Here is a 16,740-nt window from a genome sequence, read left to right as displayed (position 1 = left end):
TACTTGCTGCGTCTTAACTCGGATGAGGACGTGAGAGGAGAGTTTGTAGACTGATTACAACATGAACTAAAACTCATGGCGTAAACTCTGAACGCTGGAGTCAGCCTGGGATATCCCGAAGGAAACCATGCACACTAGATATGGAGCTCTTTGGGATACTATTGAATTCTCTCGGCTTTGGCTTATTGTCAGCATCGAAACACTGGTGTTGGTATGCGGTCAAAAGGGTAAGATTTCGCCTTCTCATACTACTATGAAGTACTGTTAAAGTAGCACTACTGTATAATATATAATATGATGGAAAGTAACAATATATATTTATTTCTATATTAGTGCTGTCAAACGATTAATCGCATCCAAAATAAAAGTTTTTGTTTGCATATTTGTGTGTTCTGTGTATATTTATTATGTAGATATAAATAAATATGCATATATATTTTGAAATATTTACATGTATTTATTTACATGTATACATACATACACACACACACATATATATATATATATATATATATATATATATATATATATATATACACGTTTGACAGCACTAATATTATATATAAATTCTGAATATATATAAATAATATTGAAAAAAAATAATATATATATATATATACACACACACACACACGTAAGATTTTTAGACATAGACACAAAGTTTAATATTTAATATAAAGAGGCATGTTTATAACCATGTTTGCCCTTATAAGACCACAAGCACATCAGCAGGCAGACTGCTGGACTGAATGATATCCTCCTGTTTAGAGAGTGAGTTAGGAAGAATGAATTTGTTTATGGTATTTCTCAATATGCATGGGGTCAGCATGAATCACTACAGCCAGATTCACAGACTATGAGGACTATGGAAAATGTTTTCCAGTCAAACATCCACCCCCAGGACTCTACGTGTTTAGATTAGCCAGAGGGGAAGCTGACTGTTTTTGGGATGTTATTGTATTAGAATGGGAGCTGACATGTTTTTGAGATCACGCTATATCGCATTGTTTCCAAGCTTTAGAAGATGTAGAGAGTGTCCAGGATTTCACAGAACATAAAAGAACAGGAAAAAACAGCTTGTCCCCAAATATTTTTGAGTTTACAGTTGTAATATGATTGACGTAGAGGAATTGTGATGTGACAATCTAAACAGCCGAACATCCTGTCTGCCATGGGCTCAGGCCTGCAGGGACGTGCCTGCAAATCCCCTGACGAGAAAAAACAAAATTACACACTGCCTGATAGTGTAGCGCTGATGACAGATTGTTATCCATGGTCCCAGTGCGTTCATAGTAGCTCAGCTGTAAGGAATGTCCTATTCTGTGTCAGCAAGTGTCTTAATTATTTCCAGCATCCTCACGCGGCATGTTTTTAACACCGTGCTGTGAACTCAACTTGCAGACATCGCACAGATGTCATCACGGTGTCTGCCTGCTGTTAAATAATGTCTAATGTTTGCCTCAGGCTGTGCTTCATGAGGAGTTCATTGTCAATTTTATGCTGCGATTATAAACGAAACTTGCCTTGTTAAGCTGGAGCCAACCATTGCGTCTAGTTTCTGCGCACCAGCACATTATTGTTTCCAAACAGGTTTTTCTAAACACTCCCCCCGTCTAAACACTCCATAGCCATGCCTCAAAATCACATAATTGGTGAAGCCAGTGTTGCTAAGCTGGACAGGTCGAGATCAAACAAACAGCAATGTTTTCAGGACTAAAATACACACTTTTTTAAATATTAAAAAGTCTGTTTTCCACAATTTATGAATTGAAACCATGTTGTTATGCATCTTTTAAAGTAATGTATAATATATGTCTCCTACTATTGGTGGGTTTTTCGATTGTTTTTGTAGTAACATCTTGTTTCTGTGTCAGCGCTGCATTCTGGGGATATTTCAAATTGATTTAAGGATATGTTTTATAATTAATTGAACTCCAAACTGTATTGCCTTTATTAACCCAAGCAGATTACACACAAGATAACCCACACACTCTCATGACAATAACTATTTGACGTTTTGGCAAATAGATGACTAATTTGTATGAATTCATAATGTGATTTGTACAATCTGTTTATGCATGGCTGTGTTGGAGTTTTTTTTTTTTTTTCTCATACAATTCATATTGTAAAAGTTCCTATGAAATCATCACATCATAAAATACTTACAATTTCTCATAAAACTGGGTTGAGATTATGATTATTTGCAGTAAACGCAGCCAGCTTCACCCACAAACTTAGTTGGGCTAAAATACTGACTGAAATATATAAAGACTTTTGTAGATAAAATCGCCCTCACCCAAATTATCCATTCAACTCTTTGACCACACTGAGACATGCAGTGAATTGTTTGAGCATAACCAGTTAACAGTCTGACCACAAAATCATGTTTGTTTTTCTACGCAATGATTAAGATAACAAGAGGCTTGGTAGATTTAGAGATAAATTGTGTCTAAAGCAGAAAAAAGGGGACCAAAGGAGCTTTAAACCCTAGTGATTCAGAGCTGACTGAGAAATTCGGAATGAGAGACAGACGATGGACACAGACCGATACAGTTCAAACAGGGATCAAGAGATTCAAAAACTTTCATACTGACTCTGGGTTTTCTACCTTCGGATGAGACGTTAAACTGAGGTCCTGACTCTCTGTGGTCAGGAAAAATCCCAGGATGTCTTTCGAAAAGAGTAGAGGTGTGACCTCGGCATCCTGGCTAAATTCACCCATTGCCCTCTGACCATCATGGCCTCCTAACAATCCCCATACCTGCTGATTGGCTTCATCACTCTGTCTCCTCTCCACCAGTAAGCTGGTGTGTGGTGGGCAAATGGCGCAATATGGCTAATGTAAGGAATTATTATTATTATTATTATTATTATTATTATTATTATTATTTAGTGGATCTCCAAACTAGCTGCCAATCATTTTTTGTGGCGATGATGTCATGTTCATGAACTTGGTAGAGCATGTCTGTTGAAGCTACCGTATTTAACACATCACCATCAAGTCAACCCTACAGCAATTATGGCTTTAATTAACACCAGTTATGGAAAGCCCCTTAAGTGTGACTAATACTGACAAAATTTGGCGAGCCCACTCTAAATACTCAGCCAACGACCTGCCAATACCCACAATGCTCATACTAAATGCGCTCGGTCTCATTTTCTGATGGGTTAGAAACATGCCAAGAGAGAAACTAGTTAGCACATCTGATGATTAATGGAAGTTAAATGAGAGAGAAAATGTCTGGTTTAATTATATGTGGCAACAGACCACACAATTTGAAATTCAACCTTTTTTTAAATCTGTTTTCACATTAATAACAATGTGATCTTTACTTAATCTTTTCTCTTTAGGCAATGGGTGTGGACACACAGTCCTCAGTCCCTCCAGTGGCACACTGACCTCGCTGAACTTCCCGGGAACCTACCCTAACCACACCCAGTGTGAGTGGAGCCTAAGAGTACCGAAGGGCCAGACGCTGCTCTTGACCTTTGGGGACTTTGACTTGGAGAGAAGCCAAGACTGCATATCTGGCTCTCTTACCATCACAGACACCAGTGGAGCCATTAGAGTGGGTATGACCCTCTTCACACAGACGTTATGGAATGACAGACACTGGGCTACAGTGTTATATCTGTATAAGTGTTCCTTCAGAATTACTTCTCTCATCTGCTATGAAATGAATTTCATATAAATTATAGATAAAAAATAAAATAAAATAAAAATAATAATAATAAAATAAATATAAATAAAACCATTAAATAAATTTACTTTCTCATATGATATGAATATCATATCAATTACATTAAATATTTTAAATCCTAAAAAAATTTTATTAAAGATTTTATGTAACAACATTATAAAATATACATTAAATAACCTATATAAAATACCTATCTAGGATTAACTTTCTCGTATGCTTTAAGATATCAGGCAAATTATATGAAAAATTTTAAATAATATATTAAAAAATAAACAGTAGAACTAAATGTCATTTAATATAATAATATACTTACATATAAATCAAATATTTGATATTTAAAACCTTTCCAGGATTTACTTTTCATATGCTGTGGACACCATATTGAAAATTATATTCAAAAATTATATTTTAAATTAAACAATAAATAATATAATTAAATATAAATTAAACAACTGATATCTAATACCTGTCAAAGATTTACTTTATCATGTGCTATGTATATCATATTTAGAAATTATATATAAAATTACACATTAAATAATAAAATTAAATATAAAAATATAATTAGATATGATTGAATGTGGTGATATAATTATATAGAAATTGAACAACTGATATTAAATATACATGTAGGTCTCATTTTCTTACATGCTACAGCGATCATATAAATTATATTTTATTTAAAATATTTATTAATTTAATATTTAATAAATAATTGTATAAAATTTAATAGAATAATACAAGTAAATCTTAATTATGTGATTTATTTTAAATACCAGTCTTAAGGCAAACCAACAACCAGAATTGTCATTTCTTTTCCTCAATTTATTGAAGTTGGACAGACCGCCTTGTCAGTTTTTGAATCTGAATGGTATGAAATCCTTCCTTGAATCAGGCCTGACAGTCCTTCTTATCCCCAAAAGGCACCAAATTAGTAAATTTATTATACAAACTTACTTACATTACAGTTATTTACAGCTACCTTCAACTCTAATTTTATAGCCACCTCATTTACAGTATATTGTGACTGAGAAATTCCAGAGATCTAACCACACGCTGCTCTTTAGCTTCCCAATCATGTGACCCCAGCATGACTGCAGCTTGCATGCTGCATTCCACTCTGCTGTAGCATGACGGTTGTGTGGTCACATACGTGTGCAGGAACAGCCTTTTATGGCATTGAAGGTGTGCAGGATTGTGTGTTGAATCTAAAAATGCATTCAATCGATTGTTTATATAATCTGGTCTGTGCTTCCCAGGTCCTCTGTGTGGGCAGCTGTCCACCACAAACAGGAATATATCTGTGAGTACTAATGAAGTCTCGGTGCGTTTCATCTCTGGCACTCACCGTTCAGGACGGGGCTTCGTTATGTCCTATTCAACCAATCAGCACTCAGGTAACAGTTTGTATGTCCTGCAAACTTCCCACTCCATTCCATGCACTTATAAACAATAGACCAAAAAGGAATCCACAAATCCAGCAAAACAAAATAAGAGCTTATGGCATGTGGGCCCATGGATCTTCCTGCTCTGAGCGAGTTGTATATGATCAGAGTAAACACACCAGGGTCTGTTTGTTCTCTAAATGTACAGCTTACTCAGTAAACAGCACTTCAGCTGACTCTGAGAGTGGGAGCAGTTCCCATCCTAATCTCAATGACTGTTTATTCTCGTTTCCAACATCACATGTGAACCACCCTACTGGAGGTCACGCACAGATCGTTAAATAAACATCCTTAAATGTGTCACAGTAGATTACAGTAAAGTGCCAACCTTTACTTATTACTGTTTATTAAATATAATCAGGGTTATTATCATTAACTAAAAGGTTGACTTATTAAATTTACTTTACATAAATTACCCATCTAGGATTTACTTTCTCGTATGCCATGGGATATCATGAGAATTATGTGAAATATTTCAAATGATATATTAAACAATAAATAGTAGAATTTAATATAATAATACACTTATATATAAATTAAATATTAGATTTTTAATACCTTTCCAGGATTTGCATTCCTTATGCTATGGATACCATATTTAAAATTATATTTAAAAATTTGAATTATAATTCTATATCAAATAGTGTAATTAAATATAATAATATTATTAAATATAAATTAAACAACTGTTATTTAATACCCGTCAATATTTTATCATATGCAATATTTAAAATTATATATAAAATTACACATTAAATGTAATAATAGTATTAAATATGATGAAATCATCATATAGAATTTAAACAACCGATATTAAATATATATATATATCTAGGTCTCACTTTCTTAAATGCTACAGCTATCATATAAATTATATTACATTTTAAAATAGTTGAATATTTTTTAAAAAATATTTAATCATTTCATATTTCATAAATCATTTTATCAAATAAAATGTAATAGAATAATATCATTAAATCCTAATTGAACTAAATTATAAATATTAGGTGAAAAAAGATGATGTACTAAAATTACTAACTCAAAAAAAAATCTAATTAAAATAAAATGTTTTATAAAAACATTAAAATAAATTTCAAATTCTGAATAAAACATTTAATAGTATATAAATATTAATGAATGAAAACTATAGTTATATTATATGTCTATGGTGGAACTAAGGCCCAGTATGTAGGTTAAACTACAGAGGACCTTAATGGGCTGGCCTTGGAGGTAGGGATTTTAAAATGTGTGTTAGGGAGACCGACTGGAATGCAGCTCTCCTCCTTGGCTGAGTTTCAGAGTGTTTGCTTTGTAAGCAGGGCAGCAGACTGCCGCTCCTGGCCTGAAAAAGGAGAGGCCCCTGCGCTTGGGCACACACTGAAGTAGATGGAATGCTGTATGCTCACTCCTCCTGCACTGACAAGCACAGCATGACAAGCTTAACCATCACCTGACCACAGAGTAGAAGCAACTCATGGCAGTTCCTGACTGGATAACATGCATCATTTAAGAAGAATTCTTGGTTTTAACCCTTAAAATGCAAATCTTATCTTGGCTTCGTATGCAAAAACATAATAATTAATTGAAATATCTAATAATTAATTGAATAACTTTCTATGAATTAAAGTACTAATTAAATAGATTTATATATATATATTTATATATATATATATATATATATATATATTCCATTTGTGATGGAAAAGCTGGATCTTCAAGGTCACATGATCCTTCAGAAATCTTCTAATATGCTGATTTGGTGCTCAAGAAATTATTATCAATTTTGCAAATAGTTGTGCTGCTTAATATTTTGGTGGAAACCCTTTCTGTCAAAAGTTCTCACTATGCTCCAGAGTCAACAGCAGTGGTTCACATGTAGAGAACACAAAGCCAGTGTATATGAGCTCATGTTCTGGACTGTAAATGCATCATTGAAGTCAATGCTATTTCTATCCCATAGAACTCACTTCATGTCTGCATCGAGGAACACATTTCTCCTCTCAACAGATTAGGTAAGAAGAAATCTTCAACAATGACCTGACATTAAGGCAAAATAATGCAACTTTTCTTTACTCTGAATCTGAAGGATACAGGTTTATGTGTAATATCTGTGTCCTGGACTTACCTGTGTTTCAGTGCATTCTGCCCTGCAGGCTGCAAAGACGTCACCGGAGAAATCTGGGGCTGGCATGGCCAAGGATACCGGGATGTAAGCTGGGATATTATCTATGTGCAATAGTGGGATTATTAGTTTTTATTAAACGCTTACAACAGGCACTTTTGATAAAAGGAGTGTAACTTTAAATGACGTAACATTTGAATGTTTTTCTAGACCTCTGTATTATGCAAAGCTGCGATCCATGCGGGCGTTATTTCAGACAGTTTGGGAGGCATGATCAACGTGTCTCTGCAGAGGGGCATTACCTTGTATGAGTCACACTTTGCTAACGGAGTGCTCTCAAAAACGTGAGTGTGTGGCATGTTGTGCAAGTTATTCACACTTGTTAGTCAAACTAAATCTTTGTATCAAGCAACTCCTAATTTACTGCTTAATTTGCATATATATATATATATATATATATATATATATAATTGTATATGTGTTTTTTTTATTTTAATTTACTATGTGCATGTAATTTTAAGAATAGTGCTGGGCAATGATTAATCCCATCCAAAATAAAAGTTTTAGTTTATATAATACATGTGTGTAGTGTACGGTGTATATTTATTTTATATATATATATATATATATATATATATATATATATATATATATATAATTTTATATGTATTACATATTTTAAATAATCTAATATGTCTTTTTTCTTTTCTATTTTTTACAGTGGTTCCTTGTCAGATAAACGACTTGTCTTCCACAAAGGTATTAGTTTATTTCCCTGTAGTTATTCCTTATATTATTTGAAATCATTTTTCTAATTTAATCGAGTAACATTTATTTTTGACAGACTGATAGACTTGAATTATGGCTTTGCACTGAATTAATTTATTTGTAATATAATTTTTTTAAACTGCAAATGCCTAATACCAGGATTGAGTGTGTGTCTGTGTTAAGCAATAAATTACAGTTTATCTAACACAGTTACAGCTGCTACATGATACTCACGCCTTAAACGTGCTGTTAGTGCCTATTTGTAATTATACATTGCTAGAAGATAAACACTAACAGCTGAAAACTAACAATTACAAGGTTTATCAGAGGTGTGAGAAAGTATCATTTTTACTTGTTTGAGCAAGTTGTATTCTCGTCCACGCATAGAGTGTGACAGGGAGCTGTCGGTGGTGGCCTATAACACTTCTTCAGTGTGGGAGGAGGTGAACAGATTAGGTCAGAGGGTCTCCTGGTCTCCGGGACATGAGGGATCTCAGTGGGCTGCCAGCTCTGGGGATCAGCAACCGTGGATGGAGATCGAGCTGTGGAACAGGAGTAGTGTCACAGGTCGGAGGTCAACCACTGAAAATCCTTGTGCAAACCTCTGCTGAGCTATTACAGCAATAGTAAGCAAAATAAGAAATAATCTCATGTTATCATCTGCTTTCAGGCATCATAACAAAGGGAACGCCGCATTACTACATTGAATCTTACACCCTCATGTTCAGTAAAGACCGCAAGAACTGGAAAGTCTACAAAGCAACATCAAGCAAAGATAAGAAGGTACGTAACGCTGCATCAGGAAAAGAAACCCTAACCCTAACATGATTACGATGTTAAAATATTTACACAGGATAGGCAAATGAATAAACAGCGCAGATGGGCACAGGAACAGACCCTAATTTTATATACATTACTAGGTATGTGTTTTAGAATATGAATTACTCGGCCCTGCATCATATAAGCTGAATGAGTTGCATCACGTGTCTTGCTAATTTTGGGGTGCCGATTCCAAAAACAGTGCATGTTTTGCTCTAGCATGTCACACTTGCTCAAAAAATGTGTGTATTTTGTAGCATTTTTGCTTTCAACAAACATTTATAAGGTGTAGTCTTTTATCATGGCTTAATCACTAGAAAAACAGCCATAAAGACATGATTCCTATCTTCCTCTGAACCGGTTTACAATTATTTGTTAATTTCTAAGCTGATTTTATACATGAATGATTGAATGATTCTGCAGACATTTGATTTCAAGTTCAGAATTACACCAGTGACAGATGAAAAATCAAACATGACCCAGATGTTTTCTGCTACATTTGTGGGTGTTTTACTACATACGTAGAGTGGATTCATCCAAACAGACTTTGTAAGAGTGAAAAAAAACTTGTTTATATGTAAAGTTCATTCACATTAAACTGAGTATTTAAAAAAAATGATGCAGATTGTTAAATTATACTTTTTGAATCATTAAAACGGAAACATATACAATTGACTTATTTTGATTAGTGCATTAACGCTGATTCATACGTATAATAAAAAAAAATCATCACTTATTTAATGAAAAAACTTTTTTTGGAAATCAGATGTTTTTTTCAGTATGCAATGTTTCAGTTTCATATCTGTTTTTTTTTTTTTTTTTAAGGTGTTTGAGGCCCATTCTGATGGTTATGTGACGGTACTCAACAGTCTGATTCCTCCAGTAGTTGCACGCTACCTCCTTGTGAAACCCCAGAAGTGGCATATCAGGGCCTCTGCACAGGTTCAAGTGCTGGGCTGCCCTTCCTCCCCCTTTAGACCCCGTTCCCAAGGAGATGGTGAGGGTCCGCCCCAGAATCTCTTTTAAGTTCCCTTATGCCACATAAGTTTCAGTTTAAACATTTTTATAGTACATATTGACAATAAAACAGCATTGTATTGGTCAAATTCCAAGCGCACTATGGTAAATCTTGTAAGAGTTAATTGAATTCTTGTCTTTTAAACCTGCGATGATTTCTCTCCATCAGAATTGAATGCTGGGAAAGCAGTTGTCACAGTGACTGTGCCTCTAGACACGCTGCCCACTGAGGGTCCTGTCATCATAAGAAGCTCAGGTGAGGTGAATTTTGTAAGGTAATCCTCCACTACGATTGATCTTACTAACATGATGTGTGAACTCATAATTGATTTGTTTCTAAAGGCTAAATCTTTTATTATTATTTTCATACAGGCCTCAGTCAAGCAGTGATATTAGTGGCAGGCATGGTTTTGGGAGCAGCTCTGTGTGTGGGTTGCCTTCTAGCTGGGCTTATTTGGTGGAGAAGGTAATACACTAATTGTTCCTTACAGATAATTATTTAATTTATTCTTATTTTTATTTAAAGATTTATTTTGGGCATTTTGCCCTTACGAAGATAGCAAAGGGTGAGAGAGAGCGATTGGTTAAGGTCTTATAGCTTCGAACTCGGGACGGCTGCAACGCAACATTGTTATATATCAGCGCACTAGCAACTAGGCTATCAGTGCCCACAATTTTGTGTTGTTTTTCTATTAAAACCAAAAAGTTGTAACCAAAAACAGTACTGTTACAGGTTGTCACAGCAACCTTTAAGAATCTTACATCAAAATATTTCTTGTTATTTCTTGTTTTAGTCAACACAACAGTAAATGATTTATTTTACTGGAATAAACTAAAGAAAACAATTTTAATGTTCCTAAAAAGAGCTATGTTTTCATTCAAAAATCAAAAGGAGGGTTTATTTACTATACCATAAATATGACTGGTCAAATAATTCAGGCAAGGTGTTTAAATGCTGCGAACTGTAATATTTTTTATACATATCTAAAAAATTAAGTTGGAAATGTATGATTCCGTTTCATAATTATTCTAGAAGAAAAAGTTTTGCAAGATGTTATATTACATGTTATTTTGACTTAATCTGTGGTTTGCACAAAATTATTATTATTATTTTTTTTTTTTAATTAAATGTATAATTTCTTATGCACTATTGAATTAATCCTATGCTCTGTAATTTACCATTTGCTTTGTATAGTTTTTCTTAATTTATAATAGTTTTTAATTATATAATGTTAATAATATCAATGTTATATCCCCATGTAATATTTGGGTTAATTTAATTTTAACTTAATACAATTATTTTAAACAGTTTTTCCCTTTTAAAATAAAAAAACAGTATTATTTTTTCCATTATTTTTTATTTTTATTTTGGGGCCTGTACATACGCTTGACAGGGTTTGTGATATTTACCCGTGTTTGTATTTCAGAAAAAGAAATGCACAAATAAAGAAATGCTGCGCTGACCAAGGTAACCTTTTGCACTGTCTCTGTAGTACAGTTTTTTCGGTGTCCCCCATAAGTTGTTGGTATCTCCCGACTGACTTTCACTGTCTCTGCTTAAGGCTGTCAGGGTTTCCACGGGAAGAAACTTCCATGCACAAACCCCGAGCTTGTATCTTACCCTCTGGTTCGGAACATCCACGATGCTCTTCCCAACCCTCCTCTCAATGGTAAGACATCCACAGGGCTTTTCAACCCAATATAGCAATGAATACCGAAATTCATGAAGGAATGTTTGAAACGACAAACGAGACAAGGCAGTGTTTGTCGAGAGGACGCCGCTGGGTACAACAGCCCTCAGACATCGCAGTTATATATCGCAGTGAATAAGAGGGTTAATGTGGCTCAAACAGCAGGACGGAAACAGAGAGAAAGCCCAGTAGTCATTCTGACCCCTTTGTTCGCTCGCCCCACTCTGTGTGCGCTTGCTCAGCTGAGCTGCCAGTGCAACTCAGAAGAGACATGACAAGCAAATGGCTTTCATTCTGAGCTCATTCCTCCCCAACAGTCACTCAGTGGCAGCATAAACATGTCTTTCTTTCGTTGGTCGGAGCTTCCCTGAAAGGCTTCTTTAATTAGAGCCCAAATTAGGGGCATTCAAGCCAGAAGAACACCCTCCTCACCACCCACTGTCCAACAGACCCTTCAGTAAGGGGTTCTGGGACGAGGTGGACAGAGGGTCAGTGGTCAGGACAATCAGAGTCCTTTCTAAAGTCGCTTCAGTTAAAACCGTTTCACCCTCTTAGCATTCCTGCTGAGTGAGTGAAGGACTGAGAGAAGGAGAGAGGGGGAAACGTGGAGCCCCTTTCATAGCCCAGAACTCCTGTTGGACGCAGTGCAGTGGGATCATGTGGGAATGCAATAATGCCTAAAATGAGTCGGCCAAGGCAAAAGACAGTCCTCTGGGGATGAAGTCCAATCTAAGGGAGGGTTTAGTCATTATAAAATTAATTGGATTGGTAAATAATTGAGATAAGTGTTTAAACACTAATTAATCATTAATAACAAATATTTTTAATGTAATATTCTATTTTTACACATATGTAAGAATCAAATTTACACAAGTTGGACATTTCTGAATTTCTATTACATTTTGTAATGAAAGAAAATGTTGTTACAATGAATGTAATTTTTTTCTCAATCGGGGTTTGCAGAAATTATTTTATTTCATATTTTATTTGTTTATATTTTGTCTGTTTAGATATATCAAAATTATATATATATATATATATATATATATATATATATATATATATATATATATATCAAAAAAATGTTAGTTGTCATTTTCTTTATATTAAAATAAATGATTTTTCTTCATATTTATATCAATATAATTACATTTTCATTAAATAAAGTTTTATTTTATTTGGTTTGTTATTACAGTGATAATTGGAAGTTATTTATTCATTTCATTATTCGCATATGTTATTTGTTATTTTGTAGAATTTGGTGCCTTAACTTGAAATTTAATTTCAATTCTCAATTAAATTTAATAAAAAATACCTAAAAATAAAAAAAATGTGTGGAAAAAATTAACCATTGAATGTTTAATTCATTAGGGAAAAAAAGTGCATATATAATAAATTATCTTAAAACAATTTAGGTTGTACATCACAAGAAAATTTGGAAATGCCTATATTAGTTGTCCTATTTCAAGAATATTTCTCCATTGTTCCCAGATTATGCTGAGCCTGATGTAGTAGCAGGTGGGCAGATGATGGGACTCACATTCCGACCCCCCCTGGAAGAGGGCTACACAGTCCCCTTCTCCCTCAACCACTACGACACCCCTGGACAGCTTCCCGAATACGCCCACCCCCTGCCTCCCGAACCAGAATATGCAACACCCTTCAGCGAAATGTCCACAGACTCAACACTGGACAGCCGACAGAATCTACCTTTGTGTCGAGAGCTGAGCCAACAACAATATGACTGCCCCGCACACAGAGTGATCTCAAACGGGTACTGTACTCCAGTCTCACATGGTACTAGCCAACATAAGGCTAGTGTGATCTACTTTGAGCCCCAGACAGTAGAACCACTATTACATACCTACCATGAACCACTTTGAACCAACGTGGCATCTCCTGCTGAAGACAGTTTCTGACGTTTGTGCTGTTATACTGCTGTTTAAAGTGTAACCTAATGATTTATGCTGTGTTTGATAGCATCAGAGATCAGCATGTTGCAGGAAATGATTATTTGGAGAAGTGCTTTTATAAGGACCGCTGTATTGTTCAGATAACCACTGAACCTATATGTGCATTTTTTTGTAATATATATACAGACCAAAAGTTTGGACACACCTTCTCATTCAAAGAGTTTTCTTTATTTTCATGACTAGGAAAATTGTAGATTCACACTGAAGACATCAAAACTATGAATTAACACATGTGGAATTATATATGGAATTATATACATAACAAAAAAGTGTGAAACAACTGAAAATATGTCATATTCTCGGTTCTTCAAAGTAGCCACCTTTTACTTTGATTTCTGCTTTGCACACTCTTGACATTCTCTTGATGAGCTTCAATAGGTAGTCACCTGAAATGGTCTTCCAACAGTCTTGAAGGAGTTCCCCGAGAGATGCTTAGCACTTGTTGGCCCTTTTGCCTTCAGTCTGTGGTCCAGCTCACCCCTAAACCATCTCGATTGGGTTCAGGTCCGGTGACTGTGGAGGCCAGGTCATCTGGCGCAGCACCCTATCACTCTCCTTCTTGATCAAATAGCCCTTGATGCCTTCAGTGTGACTCTACACTACTTCATAGTCATGAAAATAAAGAAAACTCTTTGAATGAGAAGGTGTGTCCAAACTTTTGGTCTGTACTGTATATAAAAATGTGGGTGTATTTTATATCTGTAACTAATCAGAATATACTCCAAGAGGATTTGTGTCTGTGTGATTTGACACAACTAAAGTATTTTTTTAATAGTTTTATATAATAAACTTGTGACATTATTCATACCACAACTCAAGTATTGATACTACACCCCTCTGTTGTTTTGCATATTATAAATTAATTTAAAACCATATTAAATCTATCTATCTATCTCTCGGTCTACACACACACACACACAAAGACATGCAATCATCATGGGTTTTTGAGAAATACTTACTTTTTTTTTTTTTTTAGTAAACCTTGCCTGTTACATAACTCCACTTCTGCTTTATATGAACATGTAAGATAACACAAATCGCATCAACACTGGATCGTCTGACTCCTACCACATTCAAATTGGAAATCTTTCTATGGAAACCAACAGGTACAGATCTTAAATGTAAAACTTAAAGAACTGTCTTTAACTCTGTATGTAACTGAAATGTATCCACCTGAATATTTTATGAATATTCATTTTATGAATATTTCATTCATTGTAACAACCTGAATATTTTATGTATAGAATATACACTGACCTTGATTAGCACACTGGTTGTTCAGACTCACAAACGTATGTTTGCAGGAACCGTCAGCTTGTTCAGCTTCACATTGCTCATTGAGCTGGATGCCTGCTGGTGTTTGACCTGGGCAATCGTGAGTCTTTCAGAGTCATTGAGCGTCAGTACACAGAGGTGTGTAATCGAGTGAATCCCTACACTGTCCTCTTTGTACTTGTGGGACACAAGTGTGACAGAAAAGAGCGGGAAGTGAGTCAAGAGGAGGTGGAATAGTTTGCAAGTGAAATGAGAGCACCGTACATTGAGGCCTCGGCTAGAACAGGTCACAATGTGGCATCCAAAATAAAAGTTTTTGTTTACATGTGTGTTTCTTTTGTAAATGTATTATGTATATATAAATACACACACACACACATGCATGTATACCTTTAAGAAATTTTATATTATATTTTTATATAAATGTATACTGTATGTGTCTGTATTTATATATACATTATAAATGTACACAGTACACGCAAATATTTTACATTAACAAAAACTTTTATTTGAAAATAAGATTAATCTCGCATGAAATATGAAAACAAAACCAATAAGAATGAGCCAGCTTAAAACAACAAGTGCCGTCTCAAGATCAATGTGAAACTGTCTTTTTTTTTTTGTCATCTTTGGCAATTCAAAAGTTTGATGAAAAATACATGAACCACTATAATAATAAAAAAAATCATTCTGTTAAGTCCCAGTGATTTCTGATTTCAATACTTGATGTTTACAACTAATATTCATGGTCGGAAATATATTATAATCTTTACCAAAATAAACCTGTGACATTTTCATTCCTAATTTCACGTGCTGATTCCACTCAACTGCTTTGTTGTTATTTTTATTCATTTTTTTTTTATTAATTATTTTATGTTGTTTTTTGATACATTTTTGTTTATTAATTATTTAACTCGTTTACTTTTGCTTTTACTTACTTACTGTAATGAATGTTGTCGTACATCTTTCAAAATAAGAGCAGAAAATACAAAAAGCCAGCAGATCCTAGTCATTATAGCTGGTTGTGTTATCATTGACAAAGGAAAGGATTGTACGTCCCCTAGTGGCCATCGAGAACAAATCCAAGTCATTACAATCTGGTTTAAAGAAGGAAATGCTATAAAAATGCATATCGTATGTAATATTAGACATTTAAAGCAAGCTGCAAAGAGTCGTGAGAAAAATGTTCGCGTTTTAATGGTTATTCTACTAAAAACTACCATAGTAATAATATATTGCGCGTGCTCTTTAAACGTCAGCTTTCCCTTTCTGTCAGTAAATAATGGACAGCTATTCCGCTTCACTGGATCCCCACCCTTGCTTTTCTGGTATGAATTACTTTCATTATTAGTTTCTAAACAGCCTTCATATGCTCTCTCTTCACTTTCTCTATCACTTTTTTTGTTCTCGTATACACAAAAACTAATAGCAGTTACACGCTGTTGATAGTATTACAATTAATTGTTCACTGGATTTATAAAGTAGGCTAGTCCACTACTCTAAAATATATGAAAACAAAGTGAAACACTCTATTTATAGCCCAAGTCGGCTTAAATTGTCTCTCTGTCCTAAGGGAGTCTGTTCCATTGTTGTTCACCTCCTGTTTGGAAAGCCACATAATCAGACTAACCTGTTATGCCCAGTGGTTAGGAATATAATGACATTGTTAGTCTTCCAGCCATCTTCAGAGGTTATGACCTGGGTGGAAGCATTCTCATGGTTGTCCTATTGAGAAAGAAAAAGACCTAGCTGGAATGTTTTTCGTCATTACATGTGCTTTTATGTGATGCATGCCATGAGCTGACCTCAACAGGAAATGCTGGGCTTGTTCTGATATGATGCTCATGCTCATTCCCCCTCTTGTCTATGAGAAATCCCAACTTTCTGCTGGTATTTATCAACTCCGCCTCTCACATAAACCCCGCCCAA

The 16,740-nt window shown here is 34.7% G+C and overlaps 1 protein-coding gene and 1 long non-coding RNA gene across 2 annotated transcripts; one reads left to right on the top strand and one right to left on the bottom strand.

Moving 5' to 3' along the window:
- Positions 1-13,644, top strand: LOC113116006 (discoidin, CUB and LCCL domain-containing protein 1-like). The gene is made up of 15 exons (XM_026283807.1): positions 1-227; positions 3,352-3,573; positions 4,961-5,098; positions 7,107-7,158; positions 7,283-7,355; positions 7,479-7,612; positions 7,990-8,027; positions 8,424-8,603; positions 8,707-8,819; positions 9,681-9,852; positions 10,042-10,128; positions 10,245-10,338; positions 11,300-11,340; positions 11,435-11,542; positions 13,055-13,644. Exons 1-15 carry the CDS (start codon positions 128-130, stop codon positions 13,444-13,446), a joined length of 1,944 nt encoding a protein of 647 aa, XP_026139592.1. The 5' UTR covers positions 1-127; the 3' UTR covers positions 13,447-13,644.
- An 851-nt stretch (positions 13,645-14,495) lies between these two features.
- On the bottom strand, positions 14,496-16,669 carry LOC113116005 (uncharacterized). Its single transcript, XR_003293965.1, has 2 exons — positions 16,617-16,669; positions 14,496-16,536 (listed from the first exon to the last, which is right to left on the bottom strand). It is a non-coding gene; the product is annotated as an uncharacterized LOC113116005 (long non-coding RNA).
- Positions 16,670-16,740: the final 71 nt, after the last annotated feature.

Source organism: Carassius auratus, chromosome 16 (assembly GCF_003368295.1).
Source record: "Carassius auratus strain Wakin chromosome 16, ASM336829v1, whole genome shotgun sequence".
In the NCBI taxonomy this organism is placed as follows: Eukaryota; Metazoa; Chordata; class Actinopteri; order Cypriniformes; family Cyprinidae; genus Carassius; species Carassius auratus.
The sequence above is the reverse complement of the archived record's forward strand: the minus strand, read 5'-3'. Positions and strand labels throughout refer to the sequence as shown.

Coding starts and splice junctions, on each gene's coding strand:
- LOC113116006 (XM_026283807.1), top strand. CDS start 128: ATGCACACTAGATATGGAGCTCTTTGGGATACTATTGAATTCTCTCGG. Junction 7,356..7,478: donor ATGGCCAAGGATACCGGGAT/GTAAGCTGGGAT, acceptor ATGTTTTTCTAG/ACCTCTGTATTATGCAAAGC. Junction 11,543..13,054: donor TCCCAACCCTCCTCTCAATG/GTAAGACATCCA, acceptor CATTGTTCCCAG/ATTATGCTGAGCCTGATGTA.